The 21,650-nt window shown below is 41.2% G+C and overlaps 1 protein-coding gene across 10 annotated transcripts in view; it reads left to right on the top strand.

Moving 5' to 3' along the window:
- Nucleotides 1-21,650, top strand: part of SLC3A1 (solute carrier family 3 member 1) — a 51,375-nt gene that overhangs the window by 13,289 nt on the left and 16,436 nt on the right. For 8 of the 10 annotated variants that reach the window (XM_027113237.1, XM_027113235.1, XM_027113233.1 and 5 more), the window contains 8 exons: nucleotides 1,507-1,623; nucleotides 1,845-1,921; nucleotides 2,157-2,430; nucleotides 5,315-5,407; nucleotides 6,355-6,816; nucleotides 9,545-9,724; nucleotides 9,863-10,017; nucleotides 12,620-12,745. In XM_027113237.1, coding sequence (XP_026969038.1) covers nucleotides 6,387-6,816; nucleotides 9,545-9,724; nucleotides 9,863-10,017; nucleotides 12,620-12,745 — 891 coding nt within the window. In that variant the 5' untranslated portion in view covers nucleotides 1,507-1,623; nucleotides 1,845-1,921; nucleotides 2,157-2,430; nucleotides 5,315-5,407; nucleotides 6,355-6,386. The remainder of the gene's footprint in view (nucleotides 1-1,506; nucleotides 1,624-1,844; nucleotides 1,922-2,156; nucleotides 2,431-5,314; nucleotides 5,408-6,354; nucleotides 6,817-9,544; nucleotides 9,725-9,862; nucleotides 10,018-12,619; nucleotides 12,746-21,650) is intronic. The other 2 variants (XM_027113229.1, XM_027113228.1) reach the window with 2 other exon arrangements.

Here is a 21,650-nt window from a genome sequence, read left to right as displayed (position 1 = left end):
AATTCCATTATGACACTATAAAGGTGGATACATGACTGTGCATTTGTCAAAACGCTCAGAACTGTACAACGCGAAGAGTGAACCTTAATGCAAACCAGGGACTATAGTTAATAATGTATCAATATTGGTTCATCAATTGTACATCAAATGTACCATGCTAATGCAAGATGCTAATAATAAGAGAAACTGCAGACGTAGAAGAGAAGAGAGGGGTATATGGAAACTCTCTGTAGTTTCTGTTCAATTTTTCTGTAAAACTACAGCTTCCTCTAAAAAAAAAGTGTTAGTTAATAAAAATGAATGAAATATTGATACATACAAGTTGGATAAATGTCCAAATAATTATGCTGAGTAAAAGAAACCAGACAAAAGTTACATACTGTATGGATGATTCCGTTTATATAAAAATCCAGAAAATGCAAACTAATCTATAGTGATAGAAAGCAGATCAGAAAGCAGGGACAGGCATAGGCTGTGGCGGGTGAGGGTGAGGTGCAGGGAGGGGTAGGAGGGAGGGACTACGAAGGGGCAAGAGGACACTTTTGCAGGTGATGGACATGTTCATTATTTTGATTGTGGTGATGCTTTCATGGGTATATACACATGTTAAAACATCAAATCGTATACTTCAGAGTGCAGTTTATTGTATGTCAATTATCCCTCAATCAGTCTGTTTTTTAAAGGTCAAAGCCAAAAAGTAACCCAACCATTTACTAATTTTCATGACACTACAGTTGTTCATAGGCCAGTTTGAACACTGGTCCTGGCTGGACTCACTCAAGCATCTGTGGTCAAATGGCTGGCTGCCTGGGGACTGGCTAATCTAGAGGACCCTCGATGGGAAGACTCCAGAGTCCTTCCCATTATCTCCCACATCCTGCAGCAGACCAGCCTGGACCTAATCTACCCGTGATGGCAGTGATCTAGAAGAGGAGCACTTTTTAAAGCCTCTTTTTGTGTCAAGTTTCTTTTTGTGTCATTGGCCAAAGCAAGCCATACGTCTAAGTCCAGACTCCGTGTGTCAAGGGACTAAGGAATGATGGGGCAAAAGACCATTAAGGGATACAGGGATGACATTAATTAGCTACTAATACAATTAATCTATCATGTACCTTAATGTTTTAATTTGTATTCTTTAATTCCTTCAGAAAGGTACTTTTTTCAGTTACTTTTATGTGATGTTAATTTCTTATATATAATTTGCAATCCTTTTTAATCTTATTGAATGTAATTTAGCTACTGATTTTAAAGGTTTGCATTCATTCTTTATATGTAAAAATAGTAAGGTTTTGTCCTGACATCTGTCACATTTTCAAGTTGTTAACATTTCTTTTGCTATTTGTTTTGTTATACTTTGTTATAAAAATGTTTTAAAATAGTTTAACTTCCAGCAAAAACATGTTTAGATATTTTCTTTTGATTTCAATGATTATATAAATTGAACTTCCTTCTCTAGCTGGGACAAATCTATTTTAGTGTTTCCTTCTACTTAAAACTGTTTTACAGCTGAGGTAACAGAGGCTCAGAGAAAATTTTGTCCAAGATCAAACAGAGCAAGTAGTGGAGGCAAGCTTGAATCTCACTTCTTCTGACTTAAAATTTCACTCATGAAACTGTGTCAAGGTAAGAACATTTGGCTAAGTGATAAAAATCTACATTTTTGTGCAGAATGTACTTTCCACTTTTCTTTTTCCCCCCTCCCCTCTCCACCTCTTCCTTCTAATCCTCCTGCTCCCCCTCCTCCCCCTCCTCCCCCCTTTTTTCATCCCCCCCTTTTTCTTCAGCATAGGGTTAGGTCTATCTATCTTTAAGTAACTACTTTTATTCATTTAATAATCTACCAGGCACTGAACTGGATGCTGGGAACTTAAAGATGACTATGCAGCAGATCCTACCCTTAGATCACAGAGGCTATAAACAGGTAAATGCAATATGGAAAATCTTTCTATTTTAAATGTTTACTAATCTGACAGGTTATATACTGTAAGTTATTTTGGTGGGTTTGCTGCTGAGTGGAAGTCTTTATGAGTGAATGGCTTTAAAATTCATTTAATGAATCCTAGTACATATATATTTTAAAATACATATATATAATATAAAAATACATTTTTTAATTGATTACTGCTTTCTATATGTTTGTTTCTGTTTAATTGCAGGATGTTTCTGGGTCCTGTGATAGCCTCCATTGTTCTGTTATCTGTTTTCTAGATAGTTCATTCTTCTTTGCTTTATTATTGTGATTGTGTAACTCACCTGGGATTTGAATTTCCTGAGAGATTATCTTCATTATCTCTGATTCTTTGTTTTGATTATCAGAGTTAGCTCTTAAAGCTTCCTTAGTGTTCTTGTTCCTTATTCATGTTTAGAAGTTTTAACAGTCAGTGTGTTTGGCTTTCTACAATCAATATTTCCTTCTAAGTCCCCTTGAAAGTAAGTAATACTGATACCTTGTATTTGTTGGGAATTCTTAACTTTGTGGCTATCTTTTCCGAATTGCCGCCAACTTCCTCTTCTCTCCAGTGTTTCCATACTTGTTCATTGAATCCATGTTTTCTTTCTGCTTTTTGAAGTTTGCTTTTTTTTTTCTCTCTTTAGTTTAAATCTTGAGTATGGGATATTTATGAATTTTGGATGACTGATGTTAGGAGGAGTCACCTTAAACTGAACTCTAGCACCTGACTGGAAGTTCTAGGGAGACTCCAAACTCAGGGTTTCCTAACTTACATTTTTTCTAATGGACGAGTAATACATATTCATTACAGAAAAATCAGAAAAATCAGAAAAAGTTTAAAGAACAAAATGGGTATCACGCATAATCTTAGAACCCAGAGATAAACACTGTAAACACTTTTTCTAATAGGACTTTACAAATCTACATGAAAAAAATTTTTTTTACATAATTAGGACAACTACTTTATAGCCTGCATTTTCCCCACTCAATGCAATAATGTGGGATTTCTTCCATGTCATTAAAAATCCTCGAAAATATGCTCAATGACTAATATTCCATAACGTGGATGTACAATAATTTACTTAGCTAGTCTTGAACATTTTGGTTGTTCCCAATATTTGTTGTAATAAATAACACTAATTAATAAGCCTATTATTCATAAACTTTTGTCCCTGTCCTGAATTATTTCCTTAAGATAGAGTTTGGAAGTGGAATTGCTGAGTTAAAGGATATGAACATTTTCTCCCCTCTTTTTATTATGAAAGTCATATATGCTAAGGACAGATAACTCAGGGTAAAGTATAAGTCCAAGTATAGGTACAAGAAAAGCGTTAAGTCCAAGGATTCTCATCCTCATTCTCTTATTCTCAGCCTCCAGGCAACCACTAGCTGAAATTCAACATGCACGCACAAATGTGTGTGCTATTTCTTCCCACATGATTCTGATCATATTATACTTCCTCTCCTTATCCAATTGTCCAACATCACTTACTAAAAAATCTCTCTTTTCCTCACTGACTTCCTCACTTGTCATATTCTAAATTCCCTTCTGTATAGGGAGTAGGGGTCCATTTTTGATGACTCCAATCCGTTCAATTGATCTTTTGACTTATCCTTCTTCAGTAACAACTCTTCATTTTTCTGGAGTTTTTATTTTAAAATCCAGTAGAGCTAGCCCCATTTATTTATTTTTAGCCTCTGAAAATGTTAAAACTCATGATACACATTGCCAGATTACTTTCCAGAATTATTATGTCAATTTACACTGGATCCTTATCAGTACTATAATCTTTTAGAAATTCTTTGCCAATGTGATTGAAAATGCTTATTTATTTCTCTAACGTTAGTTGATTTGTGTTAAATATGTTTACATTCTTTTTTCACGTTTCCTACTGACATTTTAAAATTGATATTATGAAATTTCATATATGTAAAAATATGTTGAACAATATATACATATCTTTAATGTTAAAAACATAAGTTCTTTGGCGTATTTATTACCAATGCATTTCCCAATTTGTCATAAGCTCTTCAATTAGTATGCTTTGTGATATAAAAAATTCAAAAATTTTATTCAGTCAATTCAATCTTCTTTTTAATTGCTTTTATTGTTTAAATGATCCTCCCACCAGAGACCAGATGATTATTCCAGATTGTTTTTTAAAAGATTCTAGTTTGCATATTCTGGAAGTTCGAAGTATTATTGTTGTTATTGTATTTTATTTATAAATTTATTTATTTATTTTTGGTTATGTTGGGTCTTCATTGCTGTGCGTGGGCTCTCTCTGGTTGCGGTGAGCCGGGGGTGCTCTTCGTTGCGGTGCACGGGCTCCTCGTTGCGGTGTCTTCTCTTGTTGCAGAGCATGGGCTCTAGGGGGGTGGGCTTCAGTAGTTGTGGCACATGGGCTTAGTAGCTGTGGCTCGCGGGCTCTAGAGCGCAGGCTCAGTAGTTGTGGCTCACGGGCTTAGTTGCTCCACGGCATGAGGGATCTTCCTGGACCAGGGCTCGAACACATGTCCCCTGCATTGGCGGGTGGATTCTTAACCACTGCACCATCAGGGAAGCCCCTGTTATTGTTATTTTAAATAAAATGTGGAGAGGTCAAAATGGGACATTTCTGTCATGAAATTGTATTGTTATGATGTAGAGTTTTCTTTGCATTTGTATGATTGAATACTTAGAACTTAAGTATTTATAATTAAAAGTTATTTTTATAATTTAAAATTATTGTAAAACTAGGGGTATTTTTGCATTTTGTTTTTTATCCCCAAATAGTAACTGCATTTCAGTTAGCGTCTGTTGTGAAAATTACCATTATGTGTTTGAGTGATGAAGCAATTTGAAGACATAAAAGTTAAATTCCTTTAATTAAAAAAAAAATACAACATGCCTAATTAATAATGATGAGAGATGCCACTTATTGGATGCATTCAACGAGCTAGACATTGGGATTTACTCATTTTTAAAAATAACTTAGTGAAAATCAAATCGCTCATTCCTCTGTACAAATTACTGCTTCTAAGTAACTCTACAAAATAATAATAATATTAAGAATTCATATAACTTTCCTCATTTAAAAGAAAAAAATTCTTATTTGATCAAATGAGTCATAGAGCTGTTTATTATATGTGCCACTGATTAAATGGAAGCCATGAATCATTGCATTCTTTTAAGGTTTGATAATCTTCTAGGAAAGCACACCTAACTTTAATGCAGTTTCCTCAGGGTTGCAAATTTGTATTTTATACTTGTCAATGATTCAACAACTCTTAATGCTCGCATTAAGAACTGTTTACCTATAATAAAGCACTTGAACTTGCTAGACATGGAATTCCTCATTCTGCCTCTCCCACTTTGAAAAGTGCTTCCAAGAATGGACAGCCATCTCCTCTTCTGAAAATAGGAAAAACTGAAAAAACTGAAGGCACCTGGGGTCAAACTGAGCATACAAATAGGTATTTATCAGGTTGGCTTGAATTGAGATAAAATAAAATAGCTTTAGTAACAAAGGTTTTGTTGTTCCCTGCCTCCAAATCCTCTTCCTCTTGCATTTATAGGAGAAGAGACCTTCAAAACAAAAAATAAAAAGCCTGTTTCCCCTTGCAAAATTTGATGTTTGTTTCTTTTTCTCAGAGCTAGCTAAAAAGAAAAAAGAAATGTAAGCTATTTTTTTATTGTGGTAAAATATACATAATATAAAATTTACCACTTTAAGAATCTGTAAGTGTACAATTCAGTGGCATTAAGTACATTTACATTGGTGTGCAGCCACCTCCAGAACTTTTCATCAGCCGAAATGGAAACTTTATATCCATTAAACAAAAACTCCCCATTACCCCCCTCCTTCCAACTCCCGGTAACTACAGTTCTGCTCTCGATCTCTATGAATTTGTCTAAGTACTTCATATAAGTGGACTCAGACCATATCTATCCTTTTGTGTCTGGCTTCCTTCACTTAGCATAATGTCTTCAAGGTTCATCCATGTTGTAGCACATGGTCAGAATTTCATTCCTTTTTAAGGCATATGTCACATTTTGTTTGTCCATTCATCCATTGATAGACACTTGGCTTGTTTCCACCTTTTGACTGTTGTGAATAATGCTGCTTTGAACATCTGTGTACTCCATCAAGTAACACCTTAAATTGCAATGGAACCCTGTGTCCTCTTCCCATTTGCCCTCCTCTATGCCCAGGTCCCAGTCCAGAAATGAATCCCTCAGTGTAGTGACTATAGTTTCATCAGCCTCACAGGTGTAAAGAGAATTTTTTAAAACTCCCTTTACCTTTACCCTTTCTTCCTTGGCTGGGCAAAGTCCAGCCAAGTTTATTCATAAACCACGCAAAGCTCGTTAACACGACCAAGCAATTCAGCGAGTTCCCTTCCCACTTTTGTTACTGCAGGAAGGCACTCCGCAGGGATAAGATTGTGAAACATGGCTGAGGATAAAGGCAAGAGAGATTCCATTGGAATGAGTATGAAGGGAGGCCGGACAAACAACGGGTTTGTACAAAATGAAGACATCTTGGAGACGGACCTGGACCCAGGCAGCCCAGAGGACAGCCCACAGCACAATGCCGTGGACATCTTTGGCCCTGCGGAGCCCGACTTGAAGGATGTGCGGCCCTACGCGGGGATGCCCAAGGAGGTACTGTTCCGGTTCTCGGGCCAGGCCCGCTACCGGGTGCCCCGGGAGATCCTCTTCTGGCTCACCGTGGCTTCTGTGCTCGTGCTCACTGGGGCCACCATAGGCATCATTGCCATCTCTCCGAAGTGCCTGGACTGGTGGCAGGCGGGGCCCATGTACCGGATCTACCCGAGGTCTTTCAAGGACAGCGACAAGGATGGGAACGGAGATCTAAAAGGTGCGTGCCTTGAGAGTTTGGGGCGTGTCCGAGATGAGGTTGTAGAGGACTCTTTCAGTTCTTGAAGGGCATTATGCCTGGGTTGTGCGGTAAGCACATTCCATCCAGTATGACTGGTCACGCCACGTTTCTCCTTGTTGATGATGTTTAAAAGCCCCTCAACAGAGCCCAACAGTTCTTCCCATATGATGAAAGGTTACTTGCTGGAGCCCTTTGAGCCCCCAAAGAGCTGTTTAGTTTATTGCCTGCTAGGAGCCTTTGCATAGTTGGTCATCCATTCTAACTTCCTACGTGGGCAAGTTTCCTCTTGAAATGTGTCCTGCTTCTGTGCACTTTAGAGTTGGTTATCTCAGAGTGACTGTTTAGCATTCCTTTTCCAGTGTGCACAGTGGCTGGTTTGGCAATCTGGTGGAGAGTTTCTGATTGGTGAACAAAGCATAAATAATATTTTAGAAAAAGATTAAGTGATATCTTTAAAATGTGTAGGCTGAGTCTCTAAAGCTTAAATTCTGAGAAATGAAGGAAAGAAGAAAAGGCATAAAGTGGGTTGGTCATTACTTGAATTAAGGATTATTTAAAAACAATATCCATATTAATAAAAAAGGTTAAAAAAATTTAAAGTTATGCTAATAATTTCCTAGTGTGTTATGTCCTAGTTATTTATTGTGTAAACAAGGACACAAACCATATACAGGAACTGTCCTAGGCAGATTGGTTGATATGGTCACCCTAGTTAAGGGCAACAATAAGGAACAAATAAACTAATAAGGTAATTTTTGATAATGATATTTGGCTTGAAGAAGACAAAACAGAATGATTTAATAGAGTATGGGAAGTGGAAATGAGCTTAGTCAAACTTTAAAATGTTATAAATACACTCTTGAAATCTCCAACTTTCCTGATAACTAATAAAAGGCTTTTCTTTTTCACACTCATATAATTTTTCTCTTTTTAAAGTCATCCTGCATCTTAGCTAATTGAACTATTTTCTGTCCTTCAAGATGCAGTTCAAACCTGCTTCCTTCATTAATCTGTATTTAACCTCCCGATCAGTGGGTGCGCTCCCCTCCCCAAGAGCTCTTGTGGTGCTTTGCAGGAGCAGCACCTCTGATACTGCCTTGTAAGTGTCTGGGTGAGTTTCCTTCCAACCCCCAGCCCCCAGCATGGTCCTAGCACCTGCTTCTTACAAAGGAAATGCTTTGCAAAGTGATGTTTTGATGGAATACAGCCCAGAACCCTAAACCCAAAAATACACTCCCCACTTCCTGGCCCTCCCTCTGTAATCTCTATCTAAATTCTCCTGCAAAGGGCAACTTCTAATCACCTCTCACATTTGCCATTTCCAGTAACTTTTCCTTGAAAGACTGGCTGCCTCCTGTAATTAATAGGTATTTTTCCTTGAGGTTGAGGGTTTTTTTTTGTTTTTTTTGAGGGGGTTTTGTTGTTATTACTTGAAGAAAATGTTCCAGGTTTCAGTTCAGTTTACTGCCTTCTGTCCCCTGGAATGTGGGCCTGGGAGATCCCTTGTTTACTTTGTGTCTGTTCAGCCTCTGTTTTTATCATCCTGTTCCTTTGTGCTGGTTTTTGATATAAATCAAAATTCTGACTTAAATCTGCCTTAAAATTCTTTTGTTGCCTTTTGACACTCTGTGTGGTCTGACAGCCACCCACATAGGGAACTGAGGTACAATGAGGACAAAGATAAGCAGCCTGTTACAGGGGAAGAGCCCCAAGGCCAGGAGTCAGGGGACTTTGTGCTTTGGTCTCTGTGACCTCGGACAGGCTGATTGTAGGAAGCCACATAGAGTCCCACAGAAAGTTACTGGAGGCTGAATACTAAACTCAACTCTGGCTCTGCATTTAGGACTCTGAACTAGAAGCACCGCCCCCCTCCCCCCCACCCCATGCCACTATCTGCTAATTATCCTACGAGGTCCCAAGTACAGTTTCATCCCCATATCTCTTCTCAGCCAACTCTAGAATTCTCTTCTGTATAAATTCTTGGCTTCAGCAATATCCAAAGGAAATAGAATGTGGATCACATAGGTAATTGTCAGTTTTCTAGAAGCCACATTAAAAAAGTAAAAGAGAAACGAGTGAAATTAATTTTAATAATATACTTTGTATACTCCAACACATCCACTGTATCACTTCAACATATAATCAATATAAAAATATAAATGAGCTATTTTACATTCTTTCTCTTCATACTGGGTCTTCAAAGTCCAGCGTGTGTTTTACATTTACAGCATATCTCAATTCAGACTAGTCACACTGCCAGTGCTTGATAGCCACATGGCAAGTGGCTACACACTGGACAGTGCAGCACAGACCACTTGACCATCAGGGGCCATGTATTATTCTTCTTCGTACCTTGGCACTTAGCCCAGCATCTGGCTTGAATTAGGTGCTCAAAAACCATGTGTAGAATAAATTAACAATAGTGTAGTCTTGGTTTTAAGTATAAAATATGAACAAGCCACAGACAGATTTTTTTAAATGTTATGCATCGATGTTAAAGGTCAAAGGTTATTGCTAGAAGATTAATTTGCTGTTGTTTGTAGAACTAGACCTTGCTATTTGAATTTTACCCATATTCAACAAATTCTAAATATTTCTGTCTCAATATAAATATTTCCATCTTAGACCTATTCCTTTTATTTTTAATCCTTCAACTAAAAAAACCCAAACTTTATTTATTTTTCACGGCTTTGACTTTTTCATTCAGGTATTCAAGATAAGCTAGATTACATCACAACTTTAAATATAAAAACTGTTTGGATTACTTCATTTTATAAATCATCCCTTAAAGATTTCCGACATGGTGTTGAAGATTTCCGAGAAATCGATCCCATTTTCGGAACAATGAAAAATTTTGAGAATCTGGTTGCAGCCATACATGATAAAGGTAAATTGAATGGAAGGTGGGTGGGATGGGTTAAGAAAAGCATTTCTCCAAATGCTTAACTTAAAGCATTTTCTCCTTCACTGTTACATTATTCTAATATAATCTTGTCCTAACCTTTGAAATGTTTTCATTCATTAGGTTTAAAATTAATCATCGATTTCATACCAAACCACACCAGTGATAAACATGCTTGGTTTCAATGGAGTCGGAACCGGACAGGGAAATATACTGATTATTATATCTGGCATGACTGTACCCGTGCAAATGGCAAAACCATACCGCCCAACAACTGGGTGAGTACCGACGTGCTTGATTTACAGAGGGAAAATGGGCAGCTCTTTAGTGATTAAACTGGTTATTTACAAAGCCCTGTTAAAAGAAAAACAAATGATGGGTATAGTTTATGGGAAGGGGAACAAGTTTCCCAAAGAAATAGAAAAGTCCCAAGCCTCCTAATCATTTGATTTTGGATCTGGAGTTTTCATTTTATTGTAGAGCTGATGTATTTCAGCAAATTAAAACCTATGCTCTCTATTAATGTCTTCTTCCTTTACTTCCCACTCCGTCCAGCTTAAACTCCATGTCCTATTTGTTCAGTAACTGTCTTGCTACTCTTCAGACCCCTTTGCCTTTCTGGCTTTTTGACTCCACTGTCGAACAAAACACTAGCCATAAATAAACCCAACCATCCATTTTCTCTTTACCTGAACCTCGGTATCTAAGCCTCTGGACACACTCATTGTCCCCACCTGAACTGATCCAGCCATTCGTTTGGGGGAAGTTTACTAAATCCAGCTGATCAACATACCCTCCCGCCTCTTGCCTTCTCCCCATCTTATCACTCTCGGCAGCAAACTCTACTTTAAAGAAAGAACAGAAGCCATCACACCTGCCCCCATTCCCACCCTCTTCCTAGTCACTTCTTTTGCAGCTGAGACCATGTCTCTCCTGTCTGGGGTTACCAGACTTACAAATGAAAATTCAGGAAGCCCAGTGAAATCTGAGCTTTAGATAAACAGTGCATAATTTTTTAGTGTAAAATATTGCATGGGACATACTTACACTAAAACAGTATTTGTTGTTTATCTGAAATTCAGATTTAATTGGATGTCTTATATTTTATCTGGCGACTCTACTCTTGTCCCAGGACAGTCCCTCTGCCCACTCTAGTTCACCTTCTCTCCTGCTTTCTGCGGAGCCTTTTCCTCTGCATCATCTGTCCCCCCTCCAGGGCCTCCTTCTTGACCTCCATAAACATTTAAAGAGGCTGACTCCTGGGCATCAACTTTTAGATGACCCAAGGGCACTCAAAGGACACGTGTCAAAGCCGACTGTGTGATCTTCTCCTCCAACCTCCCGTATCCCAGGTTCCATGAATGGCACTAATGTGCGGCCTGGTGAACAGGCCTTTAGCAAGTCCTGGCACTTTCATCTCCCTAATTTTTCTTTTCCCTGATCCACCACCTTTGAAAGTGATGATGACATTAGCAAACATTTGCTAGATGCTTACTGTGTGCCAGGCTCTGTGCTAAGTGTTTTATATTCATTAATTTATTTAATTCACCCTACAATCTTATGAGTTAGGCTTTAATTCCTATTTTGCAGATGAATAGACCAAGGCAGAGAAATGTTAAGCGCATTGCCCTGGTTCACAACTAATACATGAAAGGGCTGTGGACTGGATCTAGTCTAATTTTTACTGAGTGAACATAAATTGGTCTTAATTTTACATTTCTCTAATTGCTAATGATTATTATCTAATTACACTGAGGTCTTAATTTTACATTTCTCTAATTGCTAATGATTATTTATCTAATTACTAGTTATTAATGTAGTAGTTGCCTAATTACTAATGATGCTGAACACCTTTTCATCCATTTATTCACTTGAGCTTCCACTTCTGTGGAACGCCTGTTTAATGGTTTCTTTCTGCAGTTTTTTGTTGGATTGTTTGTCCCTTTGAAATAGATTTGTGGAGTTTTTTTTTTTTTTTTTTTGTATTTTGTATACTGATCTTTCTGTATGCTGATATATACCGTAAAAATCTTATCCTGGTTTGTATCCAGGTGGGCCATGAGGTGATCTGGCGAGAGTATGTTTCCTCAAAAGGCATCAGCTACTACTTAGCTTGGGCCAGTTGTTGCCATGGAAATGTGGACCCAGTGTGACTAGGTCTTCCAACTAAAAAGAAAATATTATGCAAAATCCCTCAGTTTGTAAATGCTGTCCAGATGTTCACTTTAGTGTGAAATGAACAAATGGCTCAAGACAGAGCCCTGAGGAACCCTCACACAAGTTCCTCCTTCTGGAAGTGCCACGGACATGAGCATTTCTAGAAGGAGGAAAGCCGTACCCATGTCAAACGCAGCTGGGAACCAACACTTGAAGTTGCTAGATTTCTTTTATTCCCGAGGACTAGTAGAGTTTTAATTTGAATGATTCTAATACTTTTCTAAGGATACAGTTTAAACACTTGCTCTCTCTGGATTCAAGCTCCAAGACCAATACAATATGTCTTTCTCCCAAATTGGCCACCATTTGCTTTTCTTCACGAACAGGATTCCAGAGCCTGGATAGAAGATTCAAGAAAATATATTAGAAATGTCTGCTCCTTAAGCTGGCCTTTGTCCTGCCTTTGACAGCATTGGTTTCATGTTGTGGTTGTTGGGAACAGCTTCTACTGTACAAACACATCACAACCACACTTGTGGGGCATTAGACCAGTGGATGGCATTTTTGGGAATTAATTTACCTAGTGCTCCCGCTAGAAAAAAAATTCTGGGGATTTGTGCACTCAGTCCTCAAGGGGCCGGGATGGCAATGATCTTTCCTTTGTGGGCGATACCATCATAGGAACCGTGCTAAGCAACTGATTTGCTATTTTCTGTTTGCTAGTTAAGTGTATATGGAAACTCCAGTTGGCACTTTGATGAAGTACGAAACCAATGCTATTTTCATCAGTTTACGAAAGAGCAACCTGATTTAAATTTCCGTAATCCTGATGTTCAAGAAGAAATAAAAGTGAGTATAGACACCCACACAAACTTCTCTGTTACATGGGTGCTTCAATGGTTATTCGATATACTTCATGTTAAAAAACAGTAACTATGTGGGCAAAATCAAGCAGTGCAATTCAGTTCTGGGATTAAGGTGTCTGAAGCAAATACAGACTCTTAGATAAGTCAGTGGCTCCTTCCTTCCTCTAACCCAAATAATCGAAGTGGGAGGGAGGCAGAAACGCCTGTTGCCTTAGCTCTGAGGTGCTCATCTGCCTGTGACAATGAGCTGGTGCGGTGAGGCGGGGCCAGAACGGGGGCTCGGGGGTCCAGCTCCTGTGTCCGGACCCAGCCCACCACTGGCTGCAGGGGGCTTCTGGGCCAGTTGTTTGGCTTTTGTGTGTCTTGGATCCCTCATCCATGAAACAGGATTGATTACAGTCTTTGTCTCAGAGAACTTTTATGAACATTAGATGAGATAACCCATGCAAAACACTTCTGTATTCACTCAGTAAATATCAACTTATTGTCTGCTCCATGCCAGGTCCTGTTCTAAGCAATGGGAATGCAGCAGGGCATCACAGCCCTGCCCTCAAGGAATTCCCAGTATCCTGAGGGGAAGGCAGACAATTAACAACTAAATATATAACATGTCAGGTGGTGATGAAGGCTTAGGGTGAAGAGCCTCGGAGTGCCAGGGAGAAGTTGGCTCAGAGACACCACTATATTGAGGTCCCATTTGCACAAAAACCTGACATTTGAAAGGGAGTCATGTGAACATCTGGGGGAAGAGAATTTCAGGCAGAGAGAAGAGCAAATGCAAAATTCTTTGGGGGAGACTGAGCTCCACATGTTTTAGAAACGGCCTGGGGGCCGGTGTGCAGGGCTGCCAGATAAAGCAAGTAAAATTACAGGACACTCAGTTAAATTTTAATTTCAGTTAAACAGAGAAGTACAATATTTGAGACATTCTTCTACTAAAAAATTATTCACTGTTTATCTGAAACGAAGGCTTAACTGGTTGTTCTGTATTTTATCTGGCAACCCCACCAATGCACTGCAGTGAAATGAGGGAGAGAGTAAGGGAGCTGGGGTGCAAAAGCGAGGGTGGGAGCTGATGCCGCGGGGCAGTGGTTGCTGCTGTAAGGGACGCGTGCTGAGTTAGAGACAGGACGGGAGAGCTCCCTCAGCGCCCCAGGTGAGAGCTGATGGGGCTCACACCTGTGTGGTGGCAGTTCCAGCAGCACGTGGCACATAATTCACTATAAACGTTAGCCATATTGTTGTTTCCATTATTGCTGCTGCTTCAGCTCTGATGGGCAAGAATTTAGGTTAGTGGGGTAGTGCTCTGAGGTAGGTCAGGAGGAGACCCAAACAGAATGGTACAGGTAGCCGTGGGTCCCTTTCTACAGTTCACCACATCAGCCAAATAGAGAGGATGCAGGCTGCCAAGTTGGAGTCACTGACAACACCTGCACCCCTTAGTCTGTTCTTGTTTTGTTTTTAAATAACAGCTTTATTGAGGTAGAATTCACATACCATAAAATTCACACCTTTCAAGTATATAAGTCAGGGGTTTTAGTACATTCACAGAGTAATGCAAGTGTCACTACTGATTGCAGAACATTTTCCTCACCTCCAAAAGAAACCCCATACCCACTCGAAGTCACTCCCATGGTCCCCTCATTTTCTCCCCCTGGGCCCTGGCAACCACTAAGCTACTTTCTGCCTCAATGGGTATGCCTGTTCTGGACATTTCATATAAATGGAATCATACAGTACCTATCTAAATGTCTATGATTTGTATCTATATTTATAATTTGTATTTAACTATTTGAGAAACTGTTTTCCAAAGCAGCTGGACCATTTTACATTTTTACTAGCAGTATATGAAGTTTCCAATTTCTCTGCATCCTCACCAACGCTTGTTATTGTCTGTATCTTTGATTACAGTCATCCCGGTAGGTGTGAAGTGGTATTTCACTGTGGTTTGGATTTGCGTTTCCCTGATGGCTAATGACGTTGAACATCTTTTCATGTGATTATAGTTTGTTTGTATATTTTCTTTGGAGAAATGTCTATTCACATCCTTTGTCCATTTAAAATTGTGTTATTTGTCTTTTTTGTCAAGTTGTAAGAGTTCTTTATGTATTCTGGATATGTGATTTGCAGTTAATTTTCTTCCTTTCTGTAGGTTGTCTTTTTACTTTCTCAATGGTACCCTTTGAAGCACAAGGGTTTTTAAGTGTTAGGATGTCCAACTTACGTTTTTTTCTTTTCTTGCTTATGCTTTTAGTGTCACATTTAAGAACCATTGCCTAACCCAAGGTCATGAAGATTTAACTCATGTTTTCCTTAGAAGAGTTTTGTAGTTTTAGCTTTTACACTTAGGTCTCTGGTCCAGTTTTCGTTCATTTTTGTATATGGTGATAGGGAGTCTAACTTCATTCTTTTCCATGTAGCTATCCAGTTATCCCGGCAGCATGTGTTTACAAAAGATTATTCTCTCATCATCGAACTATCTCAGAACCCTTTTGAAAATCAATTGATCATAAATGTCGGGGTTTATTTCTACATTGTCAGTTCTGTTCCATCAATCTATGTGTCTGTCCTTATGCCAGTACTGTCTGGATTACTATAGTTGTATAGTAAGTTTTGAAATTGGGAAGTGTGAACTCTACAACTTTGTTCTTCGTTTTAAGACTGTTTGGCTATTCTGGGTTCTTTGCATTTCCCTATGAATTTTATTATTTGTTTGTCAATTTCTGCAAATAAGCCTGCTGGGATTGTATTGAATCTATGGATCAGTTTGGGGGAGTATTGCCATCTTAACAATATTAAGTCTTCTGATCCGCGGACTCAGGATGTCTTTCCACTTACTTAAGGTCTCCTTTAATTTCTTTCAACAATGTTTTCAGTGTACGAGTCCTGCACTTCCTTTGTTAAATATATTCCTATAGACTCCTTAGTTCTAAGACTATATATGTTTTCCAGAATTTAGATGAATTGCTTTGCGACCTCAAGGAGTAGGCACCTTGTCAAGGCAGCCTTGTCTCAGTTGGGAGAGGGGAGGTAGACATGGTCAGCCAGCTAACTAGGGGTTAGGTTTTTTTTTTTTTTTTTTTTTTTTTTGCGGTACGTGGGCCTCTCTCACTGTTGTGGCCCCTCCCGCCGCGGAGCGCAGGATCCGGACGCGCAGGCTCAGCGGCCATGACTCACGGGCCCAGCCACTCCGCGGCATGTGGGATCCTCCCGGACCGGGGCACGAACCCGTGTCCCCTGCATCGGCAGGCGGACTCTCAACCACTGCGCCACCAGGGAAGGCCCAGGGGGTTAGTTTGAAACTTCTCTGTTGGAGTGTGGACTCTCCTCTTCTCCATCACTGAAGATCATCTGCATACTCACACCCCCTCTTTGGGCCCCTACCACTCTTACTAGGCACTTACTTTGTGCTTTACCTGGATCATCTCATTTAATGCTCAGAAGAAGCCTAACTTAAGAGATTTTATGACCATTTTACCGAGAAGGAAACTGAGGCTTAGAGAGGTGACATCACCCACCTTGGGAGTGAGGGGACAGGATTCAAACCCAAGCACTGAGATTCTGGAGTCCACATTCTTAGCCACAACTCCACACCTGATTTGAGGCAAACTACTTCTCTCTGTGTGTTTCACTTTTCCTGCATAGTTTTTTAAAAATTAATTAATTAATTAATTTTTGGCTGTGTTGGGTCTTCACTCCTGCACGCAGGCTTTCTCTAGTTGCGGCGAGCGGGGGCTACTCTTTGTTGCGGTGTGCGGGCTTCACATTGCGGTGGCTTCTCTTGTTGCGGAGCACAGCTCTAGGTGCAGGGGCTTCAGTAGTTGTGGCTCGCTGGCTCTAGAGCACAGGCTCAGTAGTTGTGGCTCACGGGCTTTGTTGCTCCGCGGCATGTGGGATCTTCCCCGACCAGGGCTCGAACCCGTGTCCCCTGCATTGGCAGGCGGATTCTTAACCAGTGCGCCGCCAGGGAACTCCTCTGCGTAGTTTTTGCGAGGAGGTTTTCAATTGGAAATTCATAAATGGGAATGTAAACCGGTTGTTCTATCTGGCAGCGGATTTCTCCAGGCTCGTTGTAATGATGTTGGTGGCTTGTCTGGAGATGTGTAGACAAGTGTGATAAATTCTGCCAAAATGTGCCAGCAATACATAAATCCTTTCTTGGCTAACCCAGCTGTTCTCTTGCAGGCATCCAGGTAGTGGAGCACGTGAATAGGAGTCTTATTTACTGGACCTGCAGGATGAAATCCCTCTTGAGATGAATCATTTTTGCCTCTGGTTGAGAGGTTAGACATTTTTGTAAGGCTGGTTTGGAAGACTTCTTATTAGAAGTAAATGAGAAAGGCTGAAAGCTGTTAGGGAAAGTTCTTTGCTCATGGAAAGGGACCTTTCACATGAAGGGGCTTTCGACACCCTCCTTCCCCCCAGCAGCACTTATCTCTGCAGCAGAGTTAAGCAGGTTAATAATTTGCAACGCTGAGAGTCTGTGGTGGGGAGGCATTTGGAATGAGCCCTGCTTGCAGACCAGCTTGTACTCAGAGTCTGAGCCTTCTTCTGCTGGGCTCCCATCCGATTTCAGCTTATCTGCACAGTGGGAGGCTGGCAGGGCAGCACGGAGCACCCTTCTCTCCTCTTAGTCCTCCCCCCTCCCCCTGCCTTGCACTGGCCGTTTGGGACTTGGCTCTGCTCCGAACCTCTCAGGGCTAGAGCATTTTCAGCTGGAGAAGTCAGGAGGTTTCCTCAGAGGAGGTGGGAGCTTATATTTGTCTAGCTTTTTTTTTTTTTTTTTTTGTGGTACGAGGGCCTCTCATTGTTGTGGCCTCTCCCGTTGCGAGACTCTGGACGCACAGGCTCAGCGGCCATGGCTCACGGGCCCAGCCGCTCCGTGGCATGTGGGATCTTCCCGGACCGGGACATGAACCCGTGTCCCCTGCATTGGCAGGTGGACTCTCAACCACTGTGCCACCAGGGAAGCCCCTGTCTAGCATTTTATACTTTTCCGATCACTTTGGTTTTTACTTGCCCTCCAAATCCCTTACTTGACAAATGAGGAAACCGAGGCCCAGAGAGGTGAAGTGACCAGTGGATGAGCTGTAGAGCAGGGAAGAGACTCCGATGGCCTGGCCCCATGTCTGGGGCTCAGTGTGACCCTGAAACCACCACATGGGAAGGCTGAGCCCTGGTGTAGGGGAGTAGTATGTTCATGGCAGCTGGGCACTGGGAACCAAGATGCCCTCCTGGCTTAAGATGGAATCAGAGCATAAATGTTGGCTCTGCTCTGCCCCTATTAAGCATGGTATTGCTGGAGAGAAGCAGCTCAATTCAAAACAAAATTTACTCATTACCTTCTTTATAAACCAGCTCTGTGCTTGATGCTAATCACTGCATGTTCTGTATGCCATGCACTTCATTCTAAATCATTCCCTCATTTAACAGTATGTGTTGTGTATTGGCCATTCGCCAGGGTATGATGCTTGATAATATGGGCCCATGTTGTGGCCATCACAGGCTATAATATTATATTATATTCTGGAGGGGGAGGTAGACAAACAGGAAATTACAATAAAGTGTGCTAAGTGGTCATGACAGTGGGAAGTAGGAGAATGCAGGGCAGGCACCTAACCTGGACACAGAGTGGGAGAGACTAGGGTATGCTTTACAGAGGAAGCAGTGTTACCTAGAGGATGAGTAAGAATGAGCCAAGAGAAGAGACACAGGTGGGAGCGTTCCCCGCAGAGAGGAAGCAGGGTCACGGCACAGTGAAGGTGCTGGGAGTTGTCCAATATGGAGACATGTTGTCCGGAGGTGGGGGTGGGGTGACAGGACGAGATGAGAGAGGAGGGTAGGAACCAGGTCATAAGCGGCATTGGAGGCCACGGTAGCATTTAGGTTTAAAAGGTCTTGGGCAGGGAAATAATTTTTGATTTGCATTTGGAAAAATCAATCTGGTTGTGGAGAAGGGGCTTGAGTAAGGCAGGTTCGAAGGTGGAGGGACCAGGGAGGTGGATGGTACAGTGACCAGGAAAGAATGGTGGGGGCTTTGGGCCAGTGAGGGTGGTGGGGTTGCAGAGGCATCATCAGGCCTTAGAGAGGAGTCCAGTGTGACTCCCAGGTTTCAGATTTGAATGCTGGCTGGGTGGTGGGACTGCTTCCTGGGATGGGAGACATGGGAAGAGCAGGGGTGGCGGGGGGTGGTCTCAGTCATGCAGAGTTTGAGCTCTCTGAGAGACATCCAAGTGCTCAGTGGATAGCTGGATATAATGACATGGAACTCAGGGGAAGGTGTGGTCTGGAGATAAGACTTTGGGATTTGTTGACACGTGGACAATGCCCACAGAGGTCAGGTAGGTAATATCAGTGAGAGAACTGGGCCAGCTGAGGTGAACAAGGGGGCCAGTTGTCACTTAGCTCGTAGGGGTTGTTGTCATGTGGAAATGAGGGCCAGGTGTAGCAGGTCCTGCAACTAAAAAAAGTAAAAGTAAAGGAAGGCCACATAACAAATGGATAAGGTGCCACACAGGGTTCCAATTCTGACGCACCACTTATTGCCGTGTGACCTTGATCAAGGTATATCATCTCCTTGTGCCTCAATTCCCCCGATGGTAAAATAGGAATAATAATGGTACATACTTTGTGGGGTTGTTTGGGGATTAAATGGTTTAACCTTTGTAAAGCACTTAGGACAGTGTGTTGCTTTTGTATAAGCATTAACACTTGTTAAATAATCAATAAATGATAGATAAGTGAGTCAATACTGTTGTGAAGCGAAATGAACAGAGGGTATAAGATGGAGCCCCAAGGAGTATTAATATTTAAAGGAGTGTTGAGCAGACAGAGGAGTAGCAAACCAGAAGCGGGGTGTCCTAGAGCCAAGGCGTATGAGTATTTCTAGACAACAAGGTTAGTCTGTGTTGTCAGACATGGCAGAGAGATCAGGTAATATAAAGACCAAAGCGTCAGTTGACTCTGGCAGCAGTACCCCTAATCCTCACAGAATTCCTGCAAGGCAGGTATTATTTTATTGATGAGGAAACCAAGGTTTTTGGAGGTTATGCAGATAAGCTAACTCATGCAGCTGGACAGTGGGGGAGATGGGATGGTACCCAGATGGGTCAGATTCTGGAGCCCATGATCTAGGTCCTGCTTCTGGAAGAGTTAACAAAGAATTTTACCCAGGTTTCTGGAGAGCAGTAGGGTTGGTTTACTTTCCTTGCTTATAAGCAGAGGATATGGTTTTCTCTCTGTCCTTCTGAAATAGCCTGTGCTTTCTCATTCCTTCTTGAGATGGATGACCTGGGATTTATGTCATTATCAAGAGGATGTCTTATATATCATCACATGTAAGAGCAGAGCTTTTCTCTGTTCCAAACCTGGCTTTTTGGGTAAATGGGTCCAGTAACTTCAGTCATCTCAAAAGGAAAGATTTGCCTCGAGGATTCGAGAATTTGGATATCAATACAGTAAGTCCCCTACATACGAACGAGTTCCGTTCCGAGAGCGCGTTCATAAGTCCAATTTGTTTGTTAAGTCCAACAAAATTAGCTTAGGTACCCAACTAATACAATCAGTTATATAATACTGTACTGGAATAGATTTATAATACTTTTTACACAAATAATACATAAAAAACAAACACAAAAAATAAAGAAAACATTTTAAATCTTACAATGCAGTACCTTGAAAAGTACAGCAGTACAGTACAACAGCTGGCATACAGAGGCTGGCGTGGAGTGAACAGGCAAGAAGAGTTACTGACTGGAAGAGGGAGAGGGGGTGGCAGATGTTAGAGCTGAAGCTGCAATTTCACTCACGCCTGATGTTGATGGCATTGGTTCTGGTTCTTTGCTGGATTCAGTTCTATCTACCCTCTTGAAAAAACGATCCAGTGATGTCTGGGTAGCAGCTCTCATCCTCTTCCCGTATCTCCAGTAAGGATACTGTACTACTGTACTCTATACAGTACTGTACAGTAAGGTACACAAAAGCACAACCACGTGTAGAGGAGGCATGCACGTGACAATGTGTGCCAGACGCATGAACTAACTTACGTGATTGTACATGCGAACGCACGTTCGCATCTTTGAAAGTTCGCAACTTGAAGGTTCATATGTAGGGGACTTGGTGTAATGCTGAACTGATTCCTTTTTCACTCAGAGCAGCAAGTTGTTTCAGGAGAAAAGAATGAAAATGTGCCTGGTGGAACAGGACTGTGTGATGTCATGGGAGTTAGTCAGAAATCGGGAACACAGTGTACTGTCCCCAGAGTCCTGTTGTCCCTACATGGGTCACCCAGACCTGGCGGAACCAGGCTCCTTGCCCATTTCCGCATCTGGCCCCTGGGGGAGCTTAATTGGCATAAAGAGAGGGTTAACCATTAAAATCTGGAGCTGTCTTTTTTCACCTGGTTGAGAATAAACAGCACGAAGCAAATCTTTTTCAAGAGCAAATTGTGGATTATCTGGGTGAAAACCTCAGCGTTTAAAATGACTCTCAAAAACAAGCATCCAACTTTTGCTGTTTTGTTTCACCAAACAATGATAATAACATCTCTTCCTGGACTACAGTGAACATCCCTGCCGGGGCCGTGTGCCTACGCTGGCGTACACGTTCCTCATTCTTTAATGTTGGGTTAATAGTTAGCAATGCTGAGATCCCCAAAGTGAATGAGGACCCCATGAAGAAAATGAGTAGCTTTATTTTAGGAAATCAGTGATCAAAAGCTTAATGTTTACAGCAGCATGGTGTTTAATGTTTTCCCACATTTTTTCAGAGGCTGCTTGGATGGATTACAGTTATTTGTGCCCCACCCCCACCTAGAGCCCCTTCCAGTGTTCCCGCTTGTAGAGAACAGCGCCACCTGGGGGTGGACCCGGTTTGCGTGGGATCTGAAG

This window comes from Aethalodelphis obliquidens, unplaced genomic scaffold (genome assembly GCF_003676395.1).
Source record: "Aethalodelphis obliquidens isolate GAN/ISIS:26980383/991018 unplaced genomic scaffold, ASM367639v1 scaffold12, whole genome shotgun sequence".
Lineage (NCBI taxonomy): Eukaryota > Metazoa > Chordata > Mammalia > Artiodactyla > Delphinidae > Aethalodelphis > Aethalodelphis obliquidens.
This window is presented reverse-complemented; position numbering and strand designations above follow the sequence as displayed.